Source organism: Eptatretus burgeri, chromosome 8, assembly GCF_056783735.1.
Source record: "Eptatretus burgeri isolate ZD-2024b chromosome 8, Ebu_testis_v1, whole genome shotgun sequence".
NCBI lineage: Eukaryota > Metazoa > Chordata > Myxini > Myxiniformes > Myxinidae > Eptatretus > Eptatretus burgeri.
This window is the reverse complement of record NC_140968.1, coordinates 3,575,398-3,602,791: the sequence shown is the minus strand read 5'-3', so window position 1 is coordinate 3,602,791 and position 27,394 is coordinate 3,575,398. Positions and strand designations below refer to the sequence as shown.

At 46.3% G+C, this 27,394-nt stretch overlaps 3 protein-coding genes across 19 annotated transcripts in view; 1 reads left to right on the top strand and 2 right to left on the bottom strand.

The window, feature by feature from the left end:
* The window catches only part of LOC147020944 (acidic leucine-rich nuclear phosphoprotein 32 family member B-like), a 54,641-nt gene extending 42,823 nt beyond the window's left edge, over positions 1-11,818 (bottom strand). The window contains exons 1-5 of one of the 13 annotated variants that reach the window (XM_085890648.1): positions 11,728-11,818; positions 5,684-5,774; positions 5,403-5,459; positions 4,530-4,682; positions 2,365-2,487 (exon numbers count right to left, since the gene is read on the bottom strand). In XM_085890648.1, the coding sequence (XP_085746774.1) occupies positions 2,365-2,487; positions 4,530-4,682; positions 5,403-5,459; positions 5,684-5,692 (342 nt within the window). In that variant the 5' untranslated portion in view covers positions 5,693-5,774; positions 11,728-11,818. Of the gene's footprint in view, positions 1-2,364; positions 2,488-4,529; positions 4,683-5,395; positions 5,460-5,683; positions 5,775-5,901; positions 6,103-11,727 lie in introns of those variants that run through there. The other 12 variants (XM_085890657.1, XM_085890654.1, XM_085890653.1 and 9 more) reach the window with 12 other exon arrangements.
* LOC147020945 (uncharacterized) lies at positions 8,089-10,359 on the top strand. 3 transcript variants are annotated; one of them, XM_085890660.1, is made up of 3 exons: positions 8,089-8,239; positions 8,521-8,625; positions 9,764-10,359. In XM_085890660.1, the coding sequence occupies exons 2-3, from the start codon at positions 8,526-8,528 to the stop codon at positions 10,273-10,275; spliced, it is 612 nt and encodes a 203-aa protein (XP_085746786.1). In that variant the 5' UTR covers positions 8,089-8,239; positions 8,521-8,525; the 3' UTR covers positions 10,276-10,359. The 3 variants fall into 3 exon arrangements, with proteins under 3 accessions (XP_085746786.1, XP_085746787.1, XP_085746790.1); XM_085890661.1 differs by having other exon boundaries at positions 8,144-8,219; XM_085890664.1 differs by lacking the exon at positions 8,089-8,239 and adding an exon at positions 8,361-8,379.
* The window catches only part of ARIH1 (ariadne RBR E3 ubiquitin protein ligase 1), a 101,131-nt gene continuing 84,841 nt past the window's right edge, over positions 11,105-27,394 (bottom strand). Inside the window, exons 9-13 of one of the 3 annotated variants that reach the window (XM_085890643.1) lie at positions 27,144-27,274; positions 26,499-26,562; positions 25,724-25,984; positions 12,578-12,690; positions 11,105-12,344 (exon numbers count right to left, since the gene is read on the bottom strand). In XM_085890643.1, coding sequence (XP_085746769.1) covers positions 12,260-12,344; positions 12,578-12,690; positions 25,724-25,984; positions 26,499-26,562; positions 27,144-27,274 — 654 coding nt within the window. In that variant the 3' untranslated portion in view covers positions 11,105-12,259. The remainder of the gene's footprint in view (positions 12,345-12,577; positions 12,691-25,723; positions 25,985-26,498; positions 26,563-27,143; positions 27,275-27,394) is intronic. The other 2 variants (XM_085890644.1, XM_085890645.1) reach the window with 2 other exon arrangements.

The window sequence follows — 27,394 nt, the reverse complement described above, 5'->3', positions numbered from 1 at the left end:
GGAGCACGCCAGATGAGCGGGCAGGGCGGGCGATCTTCAGGTACGAACCATCTACGGACGTGATCAAGCCCTTCCAAAACAGTGGGCCAATTATCTCCTGAGCGGAGCCAACAAGGAGGCGTTGATAGAGTTCATCGTCGAATCGTGGACGAGAAACATCTCTCCATCAAAACTGGGCGACATGCTGTTGTTTGTCAGTCATGCCGGCAAATGTGAGAAAATCGAAGCGTCAAATGGTGTCATGACAGTGTCGTCAGTACCTGAACTTGAATGTGACCATGAGGAAGCTGACACGAAGCTCCTGCTACATGCCACTCACGCGGGACAGAATGAAGAGTCGGTGCGCATAGAGAGTTTCGACACCGATGTGTTTGTGTTGGCATTGGCTCACTCGAAGTCGATTCGGGCACGAAATTTCCATCTGGTCACAGGAAGTCCCAAGGACATTATCGTCGTTGACATGAGGAAGCTGAGTAATGCCCTGGAAAGTTCTGTCTGCATTGCGTTGATAAGTATGCACAATTTCACAGAGAGTGATACCATTAGTGCATTCCACGGTAAGGGCAAAACAAGCCCATTTGACTTGATGATGAAGGGTCCCCATCTCATCACCTGTTTCGGGAGCATTGGTCGATGATTCACGCTAGATCAGAATATCATTCACGACCTGGAACAATTCGTCTGCGCCATGTACAATCAGCCGACCATAAAGAGTGTGGATGAGGCTCGCTACAAACTATTCTGCTGCCAGTCGCTGGGAGAACAGAAGTTGCCGCCTACAAGTGAGGCTCTGATGCTGCATTGCAAAAGAGTGAACTATGATTCTGCAATCCACCACCACACGACTAAGAGGTTTATAGAAGCCCCTTCTCCTACATTTCACGGATGGGTGGAACGCAACGGAGCACTGATTGTTCACTGGCTGAGCAAACCACCAGCACCAAAGGAACTGTTAGAGGCGACGAAATGTAATTGCAAGAAGATGAAATGCGAGACCAACCAGTGTTCTTGCCGGTCAAAAGGACTGTCCTGCACAGAGTGCTGTGGGTGTCAAAACTGCGCCAACGATGAACAGACCCGTGCAGAAATGGAACTTATGGATGATGAAAGCGAAACTGACGATGATTCCAACGACGAACTGTGAATGCGGGTGTCACACTGCTTTTGCTGTGGTGATCTACTACACAGTAGTATTCAGGTTGGTTAGCGTGCAATAGTGGACTTGAATTTTGTAATAGCAGCAGTCAAGAGCCGAGTTCAGCAACCGCTTCAGAGCAAGAAATACTGGAGTTCTAATACAGTCATCCTCTTGTGGCGGTTCCACTTTTCATCAGGCTGAGTCGCGCAGTCTCTTTGTCTTTGATTTAATCCGTAATAGCCAATGTAACTGTCTTTAATAGGTGCTGTAACTGCCTTTAATAGTAAATGTAACTACCTTTAATAGCCAGTGTGGCTGCCTTTTAAGCAAAAAGTTGCCTTGGTCAACTCGAAGGCCTGTCTGGTCGGTCCAGACGTTTTCGGCCGGTAAAAATATGTAACTGCTTCGGTTTACGACCTTTAATTATAAACATCTTTAATAACAGTGAATAGGGCTCTGTATAAACATATTGTATCATTTTAAGACCTCACAAGTTTCCTTTGACGTACATATCAGTCCAACCTTGATTCTTCATTTCTGTGTCAAAATCGTGCTTTAATGTTCGGTGTATCTTTAATTGCCAAAAATGACCAATTGTGTCACATCCTCGACGTGGAAACAAGTGGATTTGGACTCTGTGTCTAAAATTATTTAAGTATGCCAAATTTCATTCAGATTGGTGATCTGCACAACAAAAATCATTTTCTGAAGGTAATAGCAAGTACCTCCACATGGTCTAAGTGGCACAGCTGTGATGCCAACAATGATTTAAACCAGAATTTATATGTGACACATGAGCGAGTAGGTTTTTTTTTGTGGGCTTAGCTTTGGAGCCATCGATTCATCTTGGAGGCAAACATCGGAAAGGTCTTTTCTCTCTCAACCCACAAGCGCCTCGTAGAAACAACCCCAACCCACTCAAGGTATGTGCATAATAAATATTTAACGGCAAGGTATCTTGGAACCAGATGGAGGCCGCTGGAGTGGACGGAAAGTGGACGCAGCGACGCGCTGCTCCGGCACATGCTCCCATACCTGACCTCAAGGTATCTTCGAGCATACATAGTCCAGTTACTGTTACATTTCCCTGTAAATTTATACGTTTGCAATTGCATTCAAAATGTACGAATATGACATTTCAAACAAGGCTGTTGAAGAAAAGATAAATGCATGGCCATTCAGATACATTGTGTGTTCTGCAACAAAGAGGAGGAGTCACTGTTTACCAGAACCTCTAGCACACAGAGTTCCTTCACACGGTTTCCTCCAAGGCTAAGGTGGGTGAGTTTGGGAGTTCTTTCCGCAAGAAACTCCAGTCCGTTGGAAATGCGATTGTCACTCAGATCCAACTGTAACACAAATAACAATGGGGGGGGGGGGGAATAAATTATTTGAAACTTTAAAAATACGTCATCAAGCAAAGCGAACAATAAAAATAAATAAATGCAGGATCGAAAACGCTCTCTCTTACCGTTGTGCAGCAAACATTTCATGAACACTTGATTTCCTCCAGGAAACTCAACACGTAATTAAAATGAAATAAAGAGGCAATGCTTGCAAATTAGGTGAAAACAAGCTCAAATGAGCTAAGATACTCGTGCTCTTAATGATGACGTCATAAAAACGAATATGACGTCATTGTGATGCATCAGGTTTGCGATAAATTATCTGTGCTAACGCCCGGCTTGATTCCTGCAAACAAAATTCAAACAGCTTGCCCAGTTTCGGAGATAATGGTATAGGCGATTTTATGATGTAAACTTTTTTTTTTCTCAGAAAAATTTCCAAAATCGGAGATGGTTACTGCCTGCGCGTGGGCTTTCTGCATATACATGGCAAGTTTCACGAAGATCCGATGAAAACTCTGGCTTGTGAAACAAGTCAAAAAAATAGGAATGGCATCATAAAAATTGATACGACGTCATAGTGATCTATCATATGTGCGGTAATTCATCTCTGCTCATGCCCTGTTCGATTCCCGCAAACAGAGTTCAAAAAGTTTGCAAAGTTTGAGATAATTTTTTAGGCGATTTCCATTCGTGGAGATATTTTGACGTCACAACTTTTTTCTCGGAGGAATTTTCAAAATCTGAGATGGTTACTGTATGCACATGGTATTTTTTACATATATACGCCAAGTTTCAGGAAGTTTCGATGAAAACTGTAGGCTGTGAAACAAAAAAGTCCACAAGAACAACAACGTGAGTAAGACTTAGAGATCCTCCACGAGGATCTAAAAACCAACATTCAGCTTTATCATTGTACCGTATGATCATGGGAAGGGGGGGAGGTGAAGAGACCAGTCCACAAAACACAGAGAATCCTATAAAATATGCCTGGTGTTCGCTTAATGGCTAGGGTGGTGGGCTTGGGATCCTCAGGTCCTGAATTAAAATCCTGCTTGGCTGTTGAATTAATACCAGGTGGGGTTGACTCAGCTTGTCATCCTTCTGTGGTCGGCAAAACGAGTACCAGCTTGCTGGTATCCTACGTCGGAGTGGCGACCCGTCCAGGATTGTGCCCAATAGCAACGTTGGTGATGCAACCAATTATCGATTTCTCGGGTTTTTTTTTTTAAACCACTGACAATTTGCGCAAAGTCCAGCGTGCAATAAAATAAAAAATGAACCGCCAAGTGAAACGAGGTTCGGAAGAGAGAATATAATCAGTGGAACGACGTTGCCAGCACGGCCACCAATTCATCTTGGAGTATATCCCGATGGACGAGCACGTGGATAGTCGAGGTTTCCTTTAAAGGTGAATGCTGCGGCATTGGCGCAAGATGTAAAGCGGTTTATGTTCGTGTAGTCATGTTGTACGCCAACGAATCGCGGGTCACGGGACCCGTCTCGCCGGTATCGAGTTTCCGCAACGTTGGCTGCAATACACGAGTCGTGTTAACTCTGATCCTGCGAGTTCGTGTGGTTTATTCGTCGACACACAATACCACCTCCTCCTTCCCTTTTCCTGTTCATCCATTCCCTTGCTTCTTGTCTGTCTTACTGTGGCCCCGTGACTCCACAGTCAGTTGATACCTTCCATAAGCCTCGATATTGTAAACAATGCTTTCAGCATGGTAGGTGGGGTACGAAAAAGCAAAGGAGCTAAGGGAAGTGGTATTTAAAATGCGTTGTCTGAAATAACGACAATTTCAGAGATTGTCCGAAATAACGGCAATGATGGCACCAAATCACAAACAATGCCTCAACGCACACAGATCAGCAACTAGTTATATCGACACCAGTGCTCGGTACTCGTTTATTCCCCAAGGGCAACAATGTTGCCGGATCCAACTAAACCTTTGTCTTTACGGAAAGTTTCTTTGTTGATGTTTGTGGGGTCCACAACAAATTTGACCAAAAAAAAACTTTCCTCACGACCAGAGCCTTACCAACTCGAGGGAAGGAAGGCGCGGTAGATGTTCGAGGGTGCGGAGTCCCATGTTAATGAGAGACAAGCTCCGTAAGCCCGACAGCTCCTCGGTGAGGCCTTCCAATCGACCATCTTCACCAGCCCGACAGTTGTCCAGCACCAGTTCGGACAACTATTGTACAAGCAGAGCAACCTCGTCATCAGTCAGTCATGAGCACGCGCTACATTCTCCGTCGGTCTTTCAACACAACGGGGATGATGGATGATGGATGCTGATGATGATGATGTTGCAATCTCCACATATCACCATCTTCATAAAATTTGATTGGATGGAAAAAAAAAAGCATTCGACGATTGAAACGACTTACAAACAGAAAAAGAAACATCAAGGAAGATACATAAAAAAGCGCTGCCAAGAAATTTCACATTTCAAAGCAATCAATGAACAACTAATGAAGACTTGAGTGTCTATTTATTACGTACGCATCGCGGACTTTTGGAAACGTCAAAATTGAGAAAAAAAACGCATGGGAGATTGACACAAGACAGAAAGGAGAGCAAAGGAGTGTGGGATAAGTGGGAAGGGAATAAGAGGAGGGAAAAAGGAATGTGTGGAGCACATAGAAGGGAAGGGGGGGTGGGGGCAGGGGGAGAGGTCTCAAAAAGTCTTATTGGTGGACGTAATAAATAAATGACTCGCAATGGAAATCTGCACACACACATATAAATAAATATGTATATAAATAAATAAAAAATAAATACAAATAAATAAATAACTGTATAAATATATATATAAATAAATAAATAACTATACATAAATATATAAATAAATATATGAATAAATAAACTCCAAGTTTTCAAAGTAACTACAACTACAACTACCACCTCTCACTTCTGCAGGCTTTTTGCTCTGAAGTTCGAGCGCGATCCTCTTCTTCACCTCCATGACCTGCAACGAGGCGGGAAAAAGCGCGAACAATGATTTGATCAAATCGAATAATAAACTTAACATCGTTGCCCGCGTCACAATCCGGTGCGGACGTTCATTCAGGTGTTTGTAATACATTCACTGCGAGGCAAGTCATTTTACAGCCATTTGTAACGTTTGCTCATGTGACGACTCTTGTGGTACAAAGTTAATCGTGTGAGAAAAGCGAACAGCAGAGGCCAAACCGTCGCCATCGCGACCACAACTCGCCATTCGCGCCAAGTCCGCTCGTGAGGAGACACCGGCTCCGAACTCACACCGCACAGCCGTCTGCTGCTGGAGGAAGGGGGAGAAAAAAAAATTAATCAAACGGTGACGCCACAACGTGGAATTTAAAGGCCATCGTGTATTTATTACGTACGCAAATATGGCGTGACCGGAAAAAAATAAAATAAATAAATACCCTCGATGTAAAGCTGAGGTAAACGGACAAGAGCAAAGGGGGCGGAAAATACCACACGGTCTCACTTGGTGAAGAAGAGTCGAAGGTTGTGAGGAAAATAAGTTTAAAAAAACAAACAGAAGAAAAACAATGCACGTGAGGGACAAAAGTAAGACGACGTTCAGAATGGCGCTGATTAAAAAAAAAAAAAAGATTAAAAAAAAAAAGAAGCAAATAAGGAACTTTTATAACCCTGCATATAATTAACATAAATTAACCAATCACGAGGGCGAATTTGAGATCGCGTCATCCTTGTCGGTAACAAATGGGCGTGGTCTCTGCACCCCCTCCTGTTCTTGAGGTAGTTTTCAATATTTCTTGTAATACACACCCCTACCGGGGGCGGCGCTATACGATACACATTTACCTAAAGTTAAACAAACGCAAACACCTGCTTTTCGAACTCCAGAGCTCATAAAACACCTTACCGAACACCACGTGGTCTTTAAGTATAAATATAATAATTATTTTTAAATAAAATAATGATTTTAAAGCTTGGATTAAAAAAAAAAAGGAATGCCGGAAGTTTACCGCCGTTGATGGCAGCGCCTTATACACCACCTGATTTAACATGTCAAAATACTGTTAAACGGAAGGGTTTTTGAAAGTGGCACAAAGGCGATTTGTGGTACACAATGTTCAAGTATATAATTAAATTTAAATAAAATAACGATTTATTTTTTAAGATTGCAAAAAAAACAATTCCGGAAGTTAACCACCACTTCACGCAGCGTCTCTGACACCGCCCGATCTAACACGTGACATGAGTTATTCGTGCTTGTTTTGCTGACAGGTGTGTAAAACCAAGCACACAGCCATGCACACTCCATAAACAAACATTGGCAGTCGAATGTGCAATGATTTTTTGCAAACCCTCCTGCCGTACTGGGCCGTACTGAAGAACTCGGTGACTTTCAACGTGGCACCGTCATCGGACGTCACCTTTCCAACAAGTCAGTTCATCAAATTTCTGCCCTGCTCGAGCTGCCCCGGTCAACTGCAAGTGTTGTTATTGTGAAGTGGAAACGTCTCGGAGCAACAACAGCTCAGCCATGAGGTTGTCGGCCGCACAAGCTCACAGAACGGGACCGGCGCATGCTGAAGCACGTAGCACGGAAAAATCATCTGTCGTCGGTTGCAACACTCACCACCGAGCTCCAAACTCCCTCTCGAAGCAACGTCAGCACAAACACTGTTAGTTGAGAGCTTCATGAAATGGGTTTCCATGGCCGAGCAGCTGCACACAAGCCTAAGATCACCATGACCAATGCCAAGTGTCGGTTGCAGTGGTGTAAAGCTCACCGCCATTGGAAACACGTTCTCTGAAGTGATGAATCACGCTTCACCATCTAGCAGTCCGACGGACGAATCTGGGTTTGGCGGATGCCAGGAGAACACCACCTGCCCGAATGCATCGTGCCAACTGTAAAGTTTGGTGGAGGAGGAATAATGGTCTGGGGCTGTGTTTCATGATTCGGACTAGGACCTTTAGCTCCAGTGAAGGTAAATTTTAATGCTTCAGCATACGACATTCTAGAGTCGAGATGATTCTGTGCTTCCATCTTTGTGGCAACAGTTTGGGGAAGGCCCTTCCCTGTTTCAGCATGACAATGCCCCCATGCACAAAGCGAAGGTCCACACAGAAATGGTTTGTGGAGATCGATGTGGAAGAACTTGACTGGCCTGGACAGAGCCCTGACCTCAACCCCATCGAACACCTTTGGGATGAATTGGCACCCTGACCGGTCAATCGTCAATCAAGTCAATCGGATGAAAATTGAGGATTTTCGAAATACCACCTTAGTTGTTGACCTTTTGACCTCAACGACAATACCTTTCTTCCTTTTATGACAAACTCTACCACGTGGTGAAGTTTCGTGAAGATCGGTTTAAAATTGTGACCTGCAGGCGACAGACAGACAATCAATTTGTAAGTAACAAAGGGACAAACGGACCCAAATGCAATCACGTGTCCTCTGGCGAGGGTAATTAACACTAATAATATTTACAACAATAATAAGAATAGAAGTATCATCTGGAAATAATATAACGAACATAATAATCCCCGCGCTGGGTTCCTGAAAAAGGCAAGGCTCAACATGCTCCAGCAGCGCAGCAGGCGGGTGTGCAGCAAGGCTGCGCTGGTCCCACGGACCAACGGGCCCACGAGTATTTTTAGCCGAATGACGTCAGCGGCATGACGAGGTGGGCGCGCGCCCCGATGAAAACGGTCAACGGCGGGAAAAGCAGCTCGAGCTTCGAATCACCTCAGCTCTGAGGTACGAGCAGTTTCCTTGAGGTAAGAAAATGCCGCCTAATGGCGACGATGCAGCCCACATGGATTATTATAATACTGGACTGTTTATCGAATTTACGTTAATAAATAACGTTGAAATGTGTTGGCGGTTTGAAAATTCCCGATGCACGGGTAACGGTGAGGTAAATATTACATCGTAATAAAAGGACTCGGATCGAAGGGAAAAACACCATTTTTTTTTCCCTTCCCTGTCGACGTTGCGATGTGTGGGGAATCACATAAATTTTTAAAAGGTGTTCAGGTGTTCGTGTGTGTTTCTTCAGGTAATATGCACGTCGTTGTTTGTGGGAAAATGTCCGCGCAAGGAGTACATTCAGGGAGCGACGTGTTCAAGATCATCATCGTGCTGCTCATCGTGTACGTCGGGGGTAAGATGAATTACAAATGATGATGAAGAAGAAATTTTTCCAAATGAACTTTTTTTTTCTTCATACCTGAAGAGATCAAACGAAACACTGTTGTAGTTGTTGGTTTCATGTCAGGAATGCCTGTAAAAAAAAAAAAAAAAACGTGTACAAATCAAAATTCACTGGTTGTAAAAGTATTCAGCCCCTCCGGGGTCAGTACTTGGTAGAAACATATTTTGCTGCAATGACCGCTGAGTGTTTGTGAGTAGATCTGGACCAGCTTGGCACAGCGAGTGGTGAAATCATCGTCCATTCTTCATGTGAAAATTGCTCTAGTTCTGCCAAGTGTCATGGGGATCGTCAATGGACTGCAATGTTCAAGTCTCGCCATAAATGTTCAATTGGCACAGGACTTTGAATGGGCCACTCAAGAACATTTATTTTCTTATTGTTCAGCCACTCCAGTGTGGCTTCAGCTTTGTGTTTCGGGATCATTGTCCTGCTGAAATGTGAATCTCCGACACAGGTTTTCATCAACGATTCTCCTGTACTTTACAATGTAGCTTTATCACGTTGGAGGAGTTTGTGAAGACGATATACCAAGTTTGAGTTGAACGCTCCATGAAACTGCAATGGTACTCGGTAGAGCACATACCTCCCAATAGGCCTGATCTGCATCCAAATCTGAACCAAAATCGAATCGGCTTGTTCTTATAACCGTCACTTAACGAACTCGTCCACCAAGTTTTGTCATCATTTGTCCACAACTTTTTGAGACATCGTTCTATATTTCGTTTTTGGCTCTTTTCTCTGTGGTGAGCAATCGCTGAAAAACAAAAAAAAAATGTTCTTGAATCCAGATTCAGATCTTCACCAAAGTCGAATCGATGCGTCTGTCACACCCCACACACAACCTCTCCACCAAATTTCATCCAAAATTCGTCCACAGCTTTTTGAGATATCGTGTTAACAGACAACCAAACAAACACAGACAAGGGTGAAAACATAACCTCCACCCACCTTCGGTGGTCAAAGTAATAAGCTCAGGTGGCATCAAAATGTGAAAACTTTACAGGAGGATGAACACTTTTGCAGGCCACTGGAGATGTAGAAAACATTCAATGTACTTGGCTTTGTACCCTTTTTGCCCCATCCTCAGGATCTGGGGCAACAGCTGACCAAGCAGTGGTGAGTGACCTGCAAGCCGCTCCAACCAACGACGAACAGATGGTCAACGACAACTCAGACGGCTCCGACGATGTTGTCTACCCTGAGTATATGAACTACGGCAAGAACGGGCAGGTTGGCGAGGGCCAGTACCCGGATTACAAGGAACCATATGCAGGCGGTCAAGGGTGGGAGCACGTTCCAAGCAACCAGTACAAGAGAGACCTACACGGACATGAAGACGATGAATATGAAGATGAAAGTGATATTTGGGAGGATGATGAGGAAGATATGCCCGAGAAAGAGAAAGACGTGCTCGAGAAAGAGAAAGACGTGCTCAAGAAAGAAAAGGACACAGATAAAAAGATTCAGCATGTGAACGACAAACTGGATGATGTTCTGGATGATGCGGTGATGCAAAAGGAGAAAGACGGGAAAGAAGATGAGGCCAAAGAAAAGGAAGGTCATAAGGATGTCCAGCAGGACAACCATAACCCAGATTAGTAGCGAGTAAACCGGTATTTCACAGTGTTCCATGAATGTTACAAGAAACTCCTGTTGATGTTGTTATAAACGTTTTCTCTTGGCCGTTTGTTCCTTTTATTATTATTTATTTGCATTGCACAAAAAATTGCAGGGAAGCCGAACAACAATGCTCCCACAGATGTAAAACTCACTTTACAGCCCTCACCTAACCCCACCAACCCTCCCCCTTCCACCCCCCAACCCTATCCTGCCCCCCCCCAACCCCATCCTCCCAGAGCCTTCCTGTCCCAGCCCCCACAAAAAGTGCCTGACAATTCCAAATCAATGCATATCTGAAATCTGTACAACTTATGCAGCAAATAGCAAATTGATCTAGCAACAATACTCAAAAGTCAAAAAACAAGCACTGGTGCCCAAAATATTAACAGGCAATGCTTCCAGCGAGCTCAGCAATGTGAAATCCACGAGGAGTGTGTGCAGGGGAGTCGGTGAAGGGAAAAGTACAAGATAACCCAAATGGCAGTTGGCCCAATATCATTAAAAAAAAAACATCTTGACAACTGACTGTGGCAAGAAATCCCTGGGGAGGGGAGGGGGGGAACCGTAACCCGACAACTACAAAGCAAAAAAGCCAGCTCGTGCCTCTCAAACAATGAAAGCGGTCGCGTACATCAGTTTGCAATACTGGCACTGGGTCAACAAATCGGCTGAAAATGCATACAGGTGTCCAAAACATGTGACGTACGCACCAGTAAGGGAGCTAACTTTCGGTACCCAGGTGACACAGATGCCCAGTGTTGAAATAAAAAAAAATTTAAAAACCATAAAAGGGAGCAAAGGACTCAGGTTTAACAAGAGCAAACACAACTCATTTTAATGCTTCTTTGCACAAAAGAAAGACATACCTACCTGTGAAGACCTAATATAGGCATTAAAAAAAAGCATCAACCAAACTTTACATCACAAACCCAACAAAAAGGCCCGATGACCCTTCGGCCACCGAGTACACAGCAATCTGACGATGTCAAGTCGAATGATGGCAGGAGGGTTCCAGCCTTGCTTAAAAAAAGTTAAAAACACCACAATCATGCCTTCGGCACATATAGGGGGCCAGTCATGCCGAACGACACAAGGAACAACCAGGCAGTTTGATGTCAAAAGAAAAAAAAGAAAGAGCCGATGCGACGAGAGAGTGGGAAAGTGTGAAGTGATGGCAATCAAAGTAACATTGCATAGTAGAGACACTGGCTGTATTCCGCAGAAACATCCTACATTTGGACTTTTACTCTGAGAATAAATATCTGTTGTTTAGACACGAATCACATAAGCACGTTCCCCATGCATAATGGCTATTTACAATCCAAAAATATTTTTAACGTCTTATCTTACAAAGTTCTTTGACTTAAGTCACATCAAATCAAGCCAATCACAATAATTAAATTGCAGAACCCAGGCTCAAATGTTACTTACAAGTATCAAGATACAGCCAGCAAAGGCAGAGGAGAGTCATCACGATCGCCTACGCCTTAAAAACGAACACACTTCGTGGTTGCACAACATGTGACTGGAAAATGGCTTTTCCAGGCAGCGAAACCAATAAGGAGTTGAGAAATTCGTGGCACCGCCTCCTGGTTAAGCAAACTTTCACTTAAATAGATTTTGATCAATTCTTAATTGTTTTTTTTTTTGTTTTGTTTTTTCTTGTTTTCGTCAAAAGAGGGCGTAGCGGAGAGAAGGAAAGTCAAAATAAGACAGAACGATAAATCTTGTAGTTTTAAATATCTAATTAACATGGAACACTGGAATTATGAACATTGCACCGGAGTTGCAAAATTGTCAGGGTGGAAAAATCTTGGGTGGGTGACGTGAGGGAAGGAGATCGAGGATAAGATTTGAAGGGAATAGTGGGTGGGAGGATCGAGATAGGGACGTGTGCTGGAAGTCAAGCTTGGGACACAAGGGAGTTGCAGACGAGGGACGTTGCGAGGAGAGGTGACCAGGCTCAGAGCTCCGTATACTCCCATAGATCTCTCTCGTAGCCTTCGTGCACGTGTTTCAGCAGAACTTTACGCCGGCTCTCGCAGTATCTGCCACGGAGGGAGACAAATCGGCAGTGAGTGGAACTGCACCATGCTTATTCCAAAGGGATGACATCCTGGAAAGAACAACTTTTCATAAAGATCGATGTGTATTCCTCAACCCGAAGGGTATTCACTCGTGTTCATCACCAATAACATTATCGTACCCACCCTCCATTTCTGTGCAATCTCAAACCAGTATTTTATTTTTGTGGAAGAGCAAAATAAATATACGCACACACCTGTACTTATCTTGCACTTTCTGTTTGATATCTTGTAGAGCTTCTTGTGAGATGTCCCGTTCCAGGTAACCAGACAGCACTTCCGTAGCATTCTCAAGATCTGCCTGGTTGTTCTGCACAAAGAGGTGATGAGGAAATTAAAGTCTCTTTGCCAGAGAGCAGAAGGGATTAAACAGCCCGGGATAGTTCAATTGCGAGCTGGCAGGATGGCCGAGAGGAACGCACACTCGCCTTCAAGCTGTCTAGCCTGGGTTTGAAGCCTGGCCCAGTTACAGACTGTCATCCCTGGGTTTCACAGGCAGGGTGATTTACCAATGCGTGTGCCATCCCTCGGATGGACGTTAAACTGGGCGTCCTGTCTGCAGGCATTAGTTGGTGGACGTTAAAGACCCCACTGTGTCCTTTGTGAAGAGTAGGCGAGCTATCGCCGGCACCCTGAACAAATTACAAATCCCTGCCCTAACTACTGCTGGGAAGGCATGGCAAGCCACCCAGTATAACCATTGCCAAGAAATTTTTTTGGCAGCACTGACAATCTGTAACAGAGTATGGTACATCAGAATCGAGTACATTATGTCAACATTAATAATGTAATGAAAGCTTGAACAATGCAACACAACAATAGCACTTAAAGTCACAAATATACTACCAATGCACATTCACAGACACAGGTAAGGTCATTTTTAAGTGGTGTAGCTGTTTCAGTATTTGGTATGTCCTTCCATCCATCCATCAAAAATGACGAGGAAGAGCCTTTGCAACTCATTGTGTTTAATTCGAAAGGGTTCGAAAATGTAATTCCAGAGTGTTCTACAGGGTAATTCTAATGTGTTTCGTTCATTTCTTGGCTTTGCGGATTTCGTATTAAAGATGACAAACTAAACCGCTTCCTTCAGACACGGGTGTGATTTTTTACCTCCATCACCGAAAGTGGAAGGAGGTAATGTTTTAACCCTTCTCGGTCTGTTTGTCTACACGATAACGCAGACACCACCGAGAAATGTCAATTGGGGGGGTGGGGTGGAGTGGGGACAAGGTTTAGGAGGAGGAAAGCATAAGTGGAGGGGGAGGGAAGGCAGTGTGATGGAAAGAGGAGAGGGAGAGCGGTGAAAGAGAGGAGAGGGAGAGCGGTGAAAGAGAGGAGAGGGAGAGCGGTGAGAGAGAGGAGAGGGAGAGCAGAGAGAGAGGGAGAGCGGTGAGAGGAGAGGGAGAGCGGTGAGAGAGAGAGAGGAGAGGGAGAGCGGTGAGAGAGAGAGAGAGAGGAGAGGGAGAGCGGTGAGAGAGAGGAGAGGGAGAGCGGTGAGAGAGAGAGAGAGGGAGAGCGGTGAGAGAGAGAGAGAGAGGAGAGGGAGAGCGGTGAGAGAGAGGAGAGGGAGAGCGGTGAGAGAGAGGAGAGGGAGAGCAGAGAGAGAGGGAGAGCGGTGGAAGAGCGGTGAGAGGAGAGGGAGAGCGGTGAGAGAGAGAGAGGAGAGGGAGAGCGGTGAGAGAGAGAGAGGAGAGGGAGAGGGAGAGCGGTGAGAGAGAGAGGAGAGGGATAGCGGTGTGAGAGAGAGAGGAGAGGGAGAGCGGTGTGAGAGAGAGAGGAGAGCGGTGAGAGAGAGAGAGGAGAGGGAGAGCGGTGAGAGAGAGAGAGAGAGGAGAGGAAGAGCGGTGAGAGATAGGAGAGGGAGAGCGGTGAGAGAGAGGAGAGGAAGCGCGCTGAGAGAGGAGAGGGAGAGCGGTGAGAGAGAGGAGAGGGAGAGCGGTGAGAGATAGGAGAGGGAGAGCGGCGAGAGATAGCACAGGGCGTGCGGTGAGAGATAGGAGAGGGAGAGCGGTGAGAGATAGGAGAGGGAGAGCGGTGAGAGAGAGGAGAGGGAGAGCGGTGAGAGATAGGAGAGGGAGAGCGGAGAGAGAAAGGAGAGGGAGAGCAGTGAGAGATAGGAGAGGGAGAGCGGTGAGAGATAGGAGAGCGGTGAGAGAGAGAGGAGAGGGAGAGCGGTGAGAGATAGGAGAGGTAGAGCGGTAGGAGAGAGGAGACAGAGAGCGGTAAGAGAGAGGAGAGGGAGAGCAGTGAAAGAGAGGGGCGAGTGGGGAGAGGGGAGAGTGAGAGAGGAGAGGGACAGCGGTGAGGGAGGGAGAGCGCTGAGGGAGAGCGAGAGTGGTGAGAGAGAGGAGAGTGCTGAGGGAGAGGGAGAGCGGTGAGAGAGAGAGAGGAGAGGGAGAGGGGTGAGAGAGAGGAGAGAGGGAGTGGTGAGAGAGGAGAGCGGTGAGAGAGAGGAGAGGAAGAGTGGTGGAGAGGGGTGAGGAGGGCGGAAGAGAGGGAGAGGGAGGAGGGCGGGAGAGGGAGGAGGGTGGGAGAGGGTGAGGAGGGTGGGAGAGGGGGAGGAGGGCGGGAGAGGGGGAGGGAGGGCGGGAGAGGGGGAGGAGGGCGGGAGAGGGGAACTGTGAGAGGGGCGAGAGAGCGAGCGGGAGAGGGGCGAGAGAGCGAGCGGGAGAGAGCGAGCGGGGGAGAGGAGAGAGCGAGCGGGAGAGAGGCGAGAGCGAGCGGGAGAGGGGCGAGCGAGCGGGAGAGGGGCGAGAGAGCGAGCGGGAGATGGGCGAGAGAGTGAGCGGGAGAAGGGCGAGAGAGCGAGCGGGAGAGGGGCGAGAGAGAGCGAGCGGGAGAGGGGCGAGAGAGAGCGAGCGGGAGAGGGGCGAGCGAGCGAGCGGGAGAGGGGCGAGAGAGCGAGCAGGAGAGGGGCGAGAGGGAGAGAGCGAGCAGGAGAGGGAGAGAGAACGAGCGGGAGAGGGAGAGAGAACGAGTGGGAGAGGGAGAGAGAACGAGCGGGAGAGGGAGAGAGCGAGCGGGAGAGGGAGAGAGAGAGCGGGAGAGGGGCAAGAGAGCGGGAGAGGGGGCGAGCGAGCAGAGAGGAGAGCGAGAGCGAGCGGGAGAGGGGCAAGAGAGCGGGAGAGGGGCGAGCGAGCGGGAGAGGGGCGAGCGGGAGAGGGGCGAGAGAGCGAGCGAGCGGGAGAGGGGCGAGAGAGCGAGCGAGCGGGAGAGGGGCGAGAGAGCGAGCGAGCGGGAGAGGGGCGAGAGAGCGAGCGAGCGGGAGAGGGGCGAGAGAGCGAGCGAGCGGGAGAGCGAGCGAGAGAGCGAGCGAGCGAGAGTGCGGGCGAGAGAGCGAGCGGGGAGAGGGCGAGAGAGAGCGAGCGGGGAGAGGGGCGAGAGAGCGAGCGGGGAGAGGGGCGAGAGAGCCGACCAGGAGAGGGGAAGGGAGAGCGAGCGAGCGGGGGGTGAGAGAGCGAGCGGGAGAGGGGCGAGAGCGCGCGGGAGCGGGGCGAGAGCGGGAGCGGGAGAGGGGCGAGAGAGCGATCGGGAGAGGGGTGGGAGCGGGCGGGGGGTGAGAGAGCGAGCGGGAGAGGGGCGAGCGAGCGGGAGAGGAGCGAGAGAACGAGAGGGGCGAGAGAAGAGGGGCGAGTGGGAGAGGAGTGGGAGAGCGAGAGAGAGGAAGAGGGGCGAGACAGGGAGCGGGAGAGGGGCAAGACAGGGAGCAGGAGGAGCGAGAGAGGGAGCGGGAGGAGAGAGCGAGCAGGAGAGGGGCGAGCGGGAGAGGGGCGAGCGAGCGAGCGGGAGAGGAGCGAGAGAGTGAGCAAGCGGGAGAGGAGCGAGCGAGTGGGAGAGGGGCGAGAGAGCGAGCGAGCGGGAGAGGGGCGAGCGAGCGAGCGGGAGGGGGGCGATCGAGCGGGAGGAGCGAGAGAGCGAGCGGGAGAGGAGAGAGCGAGCGGGAGAGGGGCAAGAGAGCGAGCGGGAGAGGGGCGAGCGAGCGGGAGAGGAGCGAGCGGCAAGAGAGCGAGCGGGAGAGGGCGAGAGAGCGAGCGGGAGAGGGCGAGAGAGCGAGCGGGAGAGGGCGAGAGAGCGGGCGGGAGAGGGCGAGAGAGCGGGCGGGAGAGGGCGAGAGAGCAGGCGGGAGAGGGACGAGAGAGCGGGAGAGGGGCGATCGAGCGGGAGAGGGCGAGAGAGTGGGAGGAGCGAGAGCGAGCGGGAGAGGAGCGAGAGAGCGAGCGGGAGAGGGCGAGAGAGCAGGCGGGAGAGGGCGAGAGAGCAGGCGGGAGAGAGCGGGCGGGAGAGGGCGAGAGAGCGGGCGGGAGAGGGCGAGAGAGCGGGCGGGAGAGGGCGAGAGAGCGGGCGGGAGAGGGCGAGAGAGCGGGCGGGAGAGGGCGAGAGAGCGGGCGGGAGAGGGCGGGAGAGGGCGAGAGAGCGGGCGGGAGAGGGCGAGAGAGCGGGCGGGAGAGGGCGAGAGAGCGGGCGGGAGAGGGCGAGAGAGCGGGCGGGAGAGGGCGGGAGAGGGCGAGAGAGCGGGCGGGAGAGGGCGAGAGAGCGGGCGGGAGAGAGGCGAGAGAGCGGGCGGGAGAGAGGCGAGAGAGCGGGCGGGAGAGGGGCGAGAGAGGCGAGAGCGAGCGGGAAGGGGCGAGAGCGAGCGGGAGAGGGGCGAGAGAGAAGCGAGCGAGAGAGGGGCGAGAGAGAGGGGCGAGAAAGGGAGAGAGGGGAGAAGAGAGTGAGGAGTGGGAGAGCGGTGGTGGAGAGGAGAGGAGGGGGGGGGAGAGATTCCGGTAGATGTGACGTCCAGTTTAACGTCCATCTGAGACACGACACACACATTGATGAATCACCCAACCTGTGAAACACTGCGATGAGTTTTTCGCTGGGTCGATATTCTAACCCAGTGTAGACAACTTGGAGTGAGCGTGCGTACCTCTCAGCTATCCCGCCTTGATCCCCACAGAGAACCGAGTCATCGTATCGCCATTCAAACTTGCAGAGCACTCACTATGTGCCTTAACCACTCAAGCAAGCACTCCAATTAATTAGTTCAAGAAATTTTTTAAAACGAAACGTCAAATATGTTTTCATATGTATCTATCTGTGCCGAAGTGATGGGTCGTATAATGAAAGATCGCACAAAAACGGGAAAGGTGATATAAAATAAAATTGCACATTTTCAGCGAGCGCCCACCGCCCCACTCACCGCCCAAGGTACTGCACGGCCAAACACAAGCAAATGGGCCCTGAACTTTGTTCAAATCAATCGATATATTCAGTGACAGTGTGAATATCATAGAGTGCTCACCATGTGGCTTGAGCACTTAAGCGAGCACTCCAACGAAACGGTTCATAAGGAACAGCTGGCTTGGCAAGCGATTGCCGATCGGTTGTATAAACACCATGCACCCGTAGACGCCTGGAATGTCAAGCGATGTCCGAATTGCACATGTGAACACTTTTTTTTTTAAACAGTCGGAGATACTGCTGAAGTCAATAAGGAAGCTTAAATTGTGAAATTAGGCTCAGATGAAGAGATTCCAGAGCTTATAGCATGTGCAGAAATTAAGTAAATCCACGAACGCTGGCATTTCAGGGCATTTATAAGCATTGCAATGTATCCAGTGATTCCTATGTGTGATGATCAGGCATTCGATGATACAAATGAGGAAAGTGTAAAAAACAAACAAACAAAACTAACGTTAAGAAATCGTTGCGGTCTGCTCCAAATCAAGGCATTGTTGAGCAGGCCTAAAAAATGGCGGCTTAAGTCTTGCGAGCTGACAGGGCTGACCAAGATGGCGCACCGCGATCTTGGTAAAGCTTCTTTTTGGTTTTTCGTTTTGAGCACCCCCTAAATCATCTTCAAAAGGGGTGTTTCAATGAACCCAAACACCCAATTTTCTTTCATGCACCACCTTGGACTTTCCTGAGTATGCATGAAAAAGTTTGGGGCTGCTCGGTTTAATTGTTTCTGAATTATGGAGGAGACGGACGGACTGACACACCCTGACATTTATTATTATAGATTTATTTATTTGTGGTGTCTGAAGTCGCCCAAGTATGTTCAGCCTGGGTGTGGATGTTTTTTTTTTAATGTTTGTGATGTGATCTGAGAATGACATGGATGTGTTAAAAGTGAAGCCGAGTGTTTTTGTTTGGTGTGAGTGTGGGGGATTGGGATGTTGTTCAGTGTGATGTGTGGTGCAGCACTATGTTCCTTGGTGTAATTTGTTAAAAGAGGGACTGTTGATTTTGAGGAGGCTACTTTCAGTCTGTTGATGGTGAGCCAGGTTTGTAGTGTGCTGAGGAAGGGTGGAAGTTGTACTGTGGCGGTGTTATGTTGCTATGAGTGGAGGTAATCGTTATATCGTCCGCATACGAGGCAATTTGTATGTTCTCGGGTGGTTGTGGAATGTCGTGCATGAACAGATTAAAGAGTGTGGGGGAGAGGACTGAGCCTTGAGGGACTCCGAAAGGAAAGTATCAGGTGCGTGATGGCTTGCCATTATAAATTACGAATGACTGTCTGCATGACAGGTAGTTGGCCAGCCAGTGTTTGGTGTTGTTGTGCATGTTTGTGTTGAGTATTTTGTTTGTGAGTAAGAGTTTGGGTATCCATGTTTTGCTGATATCTGCTGTGGTGGAGAATAGTGCGTTTTGGTGTTTTTCTATTGTTGAAGCCTTCAAAGGTGTTTTGTGTGAGGTTTAATGAGGAGAGTGGTCGTGGAGTGGTTTGGGCTGAATCTGTGTTGGATGTGTGCGAGAAGGACGTGAGGATTTGTGAGTGTGAGTATTAGGTGTTCTGTAACTTTGGAGTGTGTGCAAAGTAATGTGATAGGTGTGTAGGATGCCACTTTGGTGGGATCTTTGTTTGGTTTAAATATGGGAATGATTTTCCCTTTTTTCAAATTTGGGGGATTCCTGAGTGTTGGAAGGAGAAATTGATTATATTTGTAAGGGCCGGTATGCCGTGTGGTCCAAGGTGTTATAAAATGTAAATTGGAGACATTGGTAGGGCCTTTAGCCTGCGGAGTTTTTGATGATTTTTGTTGTTTGTGTGGGAGTGAATGGTGTGATGGTGGTGTCGAGTTGGTAGCTCAGTTTGCGTCTTGTAATACTACTTTCCTCTTTTATGGATCCGATTTGACGTGTGTGTGTGTGTGTGTGTGTGTGTGTGTGTGTGTGTGTGTGTGTGTGTGTGTGTGTGTGTGTGTGTGTGTGTGTGTGTGTGTGTGTGTGTGTGTGTGTGTGTGTGTGTGTGTGTGTGTGTGTGTGTGTAGTGGTCTACGAGGATGATAGCTTGTTGTTTTTCTGATGGTATGTTGTCTGTTGTACTTCAGGCTGCAAGTGAGGGTGTTATGCCACTGATGCTGTTTATAGTTTGATACAAGTGTTTAGTCTTGGTTGAGTGGTTTAGTGTGTGTAGAAAGGAGTGCCAGTTTAGTGTTTTTTCACTTTTATTTTGTTGTTGATTTCTGTGTTTAGTGTTTGAATTCTTTCTTCTATGTCTGGTGCCTTGGGTGTTGGTGTGTTTTGTTTTGGGATGTCTCATCGTTTGATGACGTATGCGATTTCTGGTGTGTAGTTGGGGTTGTATTTTTTGACGTGCCGTTTGGAATGTATTCAGTTGCTGTGGTTGTGATAATCCTATTGAACTGCTTGATGTGGATGTCAATGTTGGTGATGTTGTTGCCATTGTGCACAACACTGAACAAGAACTCCAACAACTCAGCAAAGTTATCCCACATCGCTTTTTTGTAATTGGTGAATATTTTGTTTTTGTCTGCGTTGAGGTCTATCGATGTGTGTATGGTAATCTGAAGGGAGTTGTTGTACTCTTCTCAACATGGTTGTGGTACAAAGTGATGGAGAATAGAATGTTATGGCTGGTGATGAGTTATCGTAACCAGCTTGGTGTGTGTGTGTGTGTGTGTGTGTGTGTGTGTGTGTGTGTGTGTGTGTGTGTGTGTGTGTGTGTGTGTGTGTGTGTGTGTGTGTGTGTGTGTGTGTGTGTGTGTGTGTGTGTGTGTGTGTGTGTGTGTGTGTGTGTGTTTGGATAAATCAATATATAAATAAAGAATTTTGTTGTGTGGCAATGGTGCTTTGGTTGGTGATGGGTGCACCAGGCTGTATGTTTGGCATTGAAGTCCCCTCCGATGATGGTGTTTGGAAGGGAGAAAAGATTCTGTCGTGCGATGAGTACTTCGTTGGTACAGCAGGGGATGTGTCTGCTGGTATGCAAGTGTTTATGATGTTCGTGTACACTTTGTGACTGGTTTTAATTTTAATTTTGAAAGCTTGAAGTTCAAGTGTGTTGTCTGGTGGTAGAAGTGCTTTTGTGTCTTGTGATATCTGAGTATCCAATTGAATTGTGAATGTATGTGATGAGGCTTCCACCTCTGGCGTTCAGTCTGTCTGAACGTATCGGTGCATAGTTGGGGATGATCGGTGTTTTGTTTTATCTCATGTAATTTGGTTTCTTACATGATGGCTGTTGTGGATGTGATGCATTTGTGAGTGTGATGTTTGAGCGTTTGTGTGCGAGGTGCTCATGTGGAATACGAGAGGGAGTGGGCCAGTTCTTTGGAAACGTTTGGTGAGGCAGACATAATCGTTTGTGAAGGTGGCAAGAACAAGCCAATTTAATTTTGGTTAATATTCATATCCAGATCCTGATCCGGCCCATAAGTGGGATAAAAAAAACGTAAACTGTTCAGCCTGGCAGAGGTATGCGCTCTACCGAGTGTTGTTCTAGTTTTTATAATGTGCTGGCATGGATAGACTCGCTACACTCACCTCTCCACACGTCGTTACAGAGATTTACATTACAAATTTGCTGTGTTATGATTTACACCAATCATCAAACAAACATTTATTTTATACAAACTTATTTGCAATATAAAAAAGTCCAAATGGTCAAAAAATCTAAATGGTCAAGGGTCCAAGCTGTCTAATAGGTCTGAATGGTATAAGGGGGTCGAAAATGGTGTTGAGGTCTAAGGGGTCCAAGGGGACTCGAAGGGCTGTAAAGGTCGAAAGTGTAAAAAAAATTATAAAGATCAAAACGCTGAAGGGATCTAAAAAGTGTCTAAAATGTGGAAAGGGTCTTAAAGGTAAAAGGGGTCTTAATGGGTTCTCTGGGTCGCTCAGCCTATTCAACAGTTGAAGCAGTCTCAGCATTCTAAAGGGTCGAAAGGTGCATTCCAATGATACATAATTAATAGACTATGCATGTGAAGTCAGGGTGCAACTGATGTTCAAACAGTACGTAATATATAGACATAGTCAAACAACTTCAAGGACGGCTGGCTTCACTGCATTTTTCATTATATATATATATATATATATATATATATATATATATATATATATATATATATATATATATATATATATACATACATATAAATATATATATATACATACATATAAATATATATATATATATATATATATATATATATATATATATATATATATATATATATATGTTAAAAATATATGTATATATATATATGTATATATATGTTAAAAATATATATATATATATATATATATATATATATATATATATATATATATATATATATCTATAAAGATTCATACAAAAAGGGAGAAGCAAAAAAACTAGAATGGCACTCAATAGAGTGCATACCTCTGCCAGGCTGAACATTTTGGATCCCAGATAGGTGAGATCTGCATCCGGATCTTAACCAACATATAATTGGCTTGTTCTCGTCACCTAACCAACTCATCCAGCAAGTTTTGTCATAACCTGTACACAACATTTTGAGATATTGTGCTGTAAATCGTTGTAGGCTCTATCTCTCGATTGTGAAGAATCACTTTACAAATCCTAGTATACGGATCTTTTCCAAAATCGAATCAATTTGTCCTTCTCACACACCCAACGTGTCCACCAAGTTTGATCCAAATTTGCTCACAACATTTTGAAATATCATGTTATCTATCATTTTGGCCCTATCCCTCAATGGTGAAGAATCATTTCAAAAAAATCTACGATCCGGATCTTCACCAAAATAGAATCAATTCGTCCTCGTCACATATCCAACCTGTCCAACAAGTTTTGTCCGAATTAGTCTTCAACTTTTGAGATATCGTGCTACACAGTGCCTTTATAAAGTCAACAGCCCCTTTCAAAATTTTCCCCTTTTGTTGCCTTCTAGCCTGGAATTAAATTTCATTATATCGAACTTTTTCCTGCTTTATTTACACATTGTAACCCACAACTTCCAAGTGAAAAACAAATTTTACAAATTTCAGAAAATTAATTAAAAAAACAAAACGAGAATATCTTCATTGGATAAGTGTCCACCCCCCTGATAACATCAATTGTAAATTAACTCAGGTATAACCAATCACCTTCAAAATCACACACCAAGTAAATTGGCCTTCACCTGTGTTAAATTGTCGTGATTCTGATTATTTCAGAATAAAATCAGCTGTTCCTGTAGGTTTCCTCTGGTGGGTGGTGCATTTCACAGCAAAGACTCATACCATGAGCACCAAGGAGCTTTCAAAAGACCTCCAGGATGAAGTTGTGGAAAAGCACAGATCAGGGGATGGATATAAAAATACTTTTAAGGTCTTGAATATCCCTTGGAGCAGAGTCAAGACAATCATTAAGAAGTGGAAAGCATATGGTACGATCAATATCCTGCCTCGATCAGGCCGTCCCTCAAAACTGGATGACCAAGTAAGGAGACTAATCAGAGAGGCCAATGGCAACTTTTAAAGAGCTACAGGCCCTTATGGAAAAGACTGGTCACTGTGTGAATGTGACAATATCCAAAGCACTCCACAAGTCTGGCCTGTATAAGGGTCAAGAAGGAAGCCATTACTCAAAAAAGCCCACCTTGACTTTGGAGCAAACCCAACACAGCATATCACCAAAAGAACACCATCCCTACTGTGAAGCACGGTGGTGGCAGCATCATGTTATGGGGATGTTTCTCATCAGCAGGGACTGGGACACTTGTCAGGATAGAAGGGAAAATGGATGGAGCAAAATACAGAAAAATCTGAGAGGAAAACCTACTGCCCTCTGCAAGAAAGCTGAAATTTGGACGGATGTTCACCTTTCAGCATGATAACGACCCGAAGCACACAGCCAAAGCTACACTGGAGTGGTTAAGGAACAAAAAGATAAATGTCCTTGAGTGGCCCAGTCAGAACCCTGACCGAAATCCAATCGAAAATCTGTGGCATGACTTGAAGATTGCTGTCCATCAACACTCCCCATGCAACTTCACTGAGCTTGAACAGTTTTGTACAGAAGAATGGGAAAATATTACCTAATCAAGATGTGAAAAGTTGGTGGACGTATCCCAACAGACTCACAGCTGTAATTGCTACTAAAGGTGCTTCCACCGAGTAATAACTCAGGAGGGGTGGACACTTATCCAATCAAGATATTCGAGTTTTGTATTATTAATTTTCTGAAATTTGTTTTTCACTTGGAAGTTGTGGGTTACGATGTGTAAATAAAGGAGGGAAAAGTCTGATTTAATGAAATTTAATTCCTGGGTACAAGGCAAGAAAAGGTGAAATTTTTGAAAGTGGGTGTAGACATTCTATTGGCACTGTATATATCTCTCCATCTTCGTTGGTGGAGGTAATTATCCCTCGATGCACATACGCACCCCCAAGTTAACGAACGAACAGCAATTCCTTAATTACTGAAGTCCTTAAGGCCTCACACATACCACAGGAGAAAAGACCAGAAAAAAAAATGACAAGACTGAAATGAATGTCCTGCATCTGGAAAGACACATCAAGTTTCGGGTAACGAGATTTCCTGGTGGGAAAACAGTTTGTGCCACTGACTGAGCTCAGCTCAAAAGGCGAGGCCTGCTGTGGGTGGGGAGGGGGGTGGAGGGATTGTAGCTGCAATGGCGCAGTCGTTCAGGGGAGGAATCCTGTTGCTGCTCACGTACAGCCAGTGTGACCACTCCTCATTTTCATAAATGCCAAGGTGAGCCAATGAAAAAAGCCAAGAATTCACAAGGTTTCGGAAAAGCGATGATAATAGAAAACCTATACAAAAAAACCAAGACGCCAAGGTGAACAACGAATACCCAAGATCTTATGAAAAAAGCCAAGGATTGGTCACACTGCGTACAGCTTCCCTGTCAGCTCAGGACACCTCTGACACCCCAATGCTCATGTCAGCCCAATTTATAGCCACATCCCCATACCGCAGCCATGACCTCAGTAGCTCAGTAGCCCCTCCCCACAGGGCCACTATTGGAACGGGGCCCAGAGTTCATGGGGGGATATTCCCCTCTGACCTTTTACCCAGATGGTGCTGGTGGTACGGGACCAATAGTGATGGTGATCAGGATGGTGGGGGCGGTTTTTCCTGCCTATACTTGTGCCGATAGCACGTTGTACGCTTAAAAGATGTCGAATACGGGCGATGGGATTTGATAGGATGAGAGGCCAAAAAACAAAAATCTTCTGACGTAATGATGCTGGAAGTGCCGCCCCACTGGAATATCGTGATGTTACCCAGCATGGTGAATGCTTTGAGAAAAGTCTACTTTCAGCTGGGCCAATTAGAAAAAAAGGTTGGAATCCAATTGAGATGCCGTAAGTAGAGTTGCAAGGCATTCTTAATTACGCCGACAAAGTTTGGTGACGATACGCAAAGTGGTGTGAGAGGGGGGGAGATACGGTGATTTGATGAGTTTTGATTCAAATGAGTTGATGAATATGTCTCCACCGGCGTTGGATGTGAACCCATTGTTACGTTTCATCTCCATTAAAGGTCAAATGAAAAAGTAAAGGCCAGATGAGAAAGAGATAAGTTGAGGAGAAAAACATCAGATACTTCTAATTAGAGTTAAGAGTCCACAAAATGATTTCAAAAGGGCACACAACCTTTGAACTATTGAACCAAATACCAAATCAGTTCATCTTTGTATTATAGTCCACGCTTTTGGAAAGTTTGGTTGAAATCCGTTCAATGTTTCCCAAGTCATCGGGTAACAAAAAAAACGATAAATGACGGATGAACGGACAACCCAAAACATAATGCCTCTGGCCTTCGGCTAAGGAGACATCACAAAAAGACAGACTTACACCGTCCTTTTACTTTATAGGAACAAAGAAAGATTTTGAACGCAATACCTGCTGATTCAGCAGTTGCAACAAGTTCCCCCCCCCCCCACTAAAACTTTCCATGTTGTGTTCTTTATAAGACCACCCTTCAGTCTCTATAATTATGAGAATAATATTCCCCAGTTTTTGCACCTCTTGTTGAAAAGAATACATCGTAATTATTCCTTCAAACTCCCAAAAGAAGACACTGAAGTGTGTCATATTCACGTCTTACGAACCTCAAAGATGATGGACTGGTTGTTCTTCTTGAGGTAGTAAGCAAAGACATAGGTATACATGAGCATGGTGCGGCACTGGCACAGGACATCGACGGCCTTCTTCAGAAACTGCACCTCAATCCACGACATATTGTGCTGCTGCATCTCCTCCATCTTGAGCTTTATCTGCGCGTATAACTTGTGCTCGAAGCGTAGGCTCTGCATGTGATTCATGTAGCGATTGCAGTAAAACAGATAGCGCTGCAACACAGCTCGCGATCTCTGGGGAGGTAGCGAACGAGCGGAGCGTGGGAGAGAGCAACAGGCCACGGGTTACTTCCCGGCAAATAAATGTGATGAAAGACGAAAAAGAGTTAATGAGTAGCGATTTATCATTCACAAAACTAGACAGCTTTTCGGTCATATACAACGGTCGAAAACAAATACGAAGAGACAAAATTGGCACTCTCTTTCATGTTGCCTCTTGCAGGTTGTATAATCAAAGGAACACCACTCCATCGTTAAGATTTTAATGCATTATGTCAAATACCTCTGCAAATAATAGGTCCAAAAATAGAAATACCAGCTGCATCCAGAAAACGGTAAATTTACAGCAGGCACAAGTTCATGCACGAAAAGGCACATACGCAATCTTCCTGTCCCTCCAGCATGTAAGGTAGAGGGTGGGAAGGACAAAAGACACAAGAAGAGACAAGTGCAAACAAAAAAAAAAAGACTCCCTATTGGTGGTCACGCATGGTGTGTTAAGTGTAGTGGTAAAGGGGTGAGAACTCACGCTCACCTCCTGGGCATCACGTGCCGCCTTCGCGTCATCTTCGTTGTACCGATTACAGTTGTACCTGCAGACAAACAGATTTTTGTAGGCCAACTTTAACAGTCAAACCTTCATTCCTCGGAACAAATCAATGCGGTTAAACAGTTATGGATTCTTAACATCCCACTATGTTAAGAGGCGAGGAGAGCAGAATCCCACACCTCGTTCTTTCCATAATCACACAGCTCGTTACCTTCCATACATCCAAGTTGGATGCTCACCTTCATCCCACTTTTCTCATTTGCAAAAGACTCCTTGCATCTGCTGTTCTGTGCTCTTCCCATCGGTCTTCCATGATTGCTGTCCGTCACCACCTCATGGTTTCTTCTTTACACTCTCTGGATGTCTTCTACGCTCTCTGACCCCGTAACCCCCCCACCCCCCACATTTCCTTCCTGCCACTCCCCTTCTCCTACTGTAATCTGTCCCTTCATTGTCTGCATGTTCCATTCTGAGCTCGGTCATTTAACTCCTCCATGTGCCTTAACCTTTGCATTAAATATAAAAAGGCTGGTCGCTTAAAATACATATTGGATTTTACTACCAATTGCAGGGAAAGGGAATGTGGGAGAGCAGCTCAAAGATCAGTAGCAATGGGAAGCTCACCAAGAAGAGCCGTGGGGCTCCCAGGGCCCGAGGCAGACCCAGCAGAACTCTGCCTTACAGCTCTGACTACGACAAACCATGTGGTTACATCCGCCATTTTTCTCGATTGTCACATTGCACTTGGGACATTCCTGCACAGTTGGGGGTGAAAAAGTGGGAGGAGTAGGTGACACGAGTAATTATCAATAACAACGAGATTACAATAGCAACGATGGCAACACTTGTAAAGATGACTTCAGTGAAACAAGATG

Bases quoted from the DNA above. Each gene is read 5' to 3' on its own strand.
- LOC147020945 (XM_085890660.1), top strand. From the start codon at position 8,526: ATGCACGTCGTTGTTTGTGGGAAAATGTCCGCGCAAGGAGTACATTCA. The intron at 8,626-9,763 runs GTAAGATGAATT...CCCCATCCTCAG, and splicing joins GCTCATCGTGTACGTCGGGG to GATCTGGGGCAACAGCTGAC.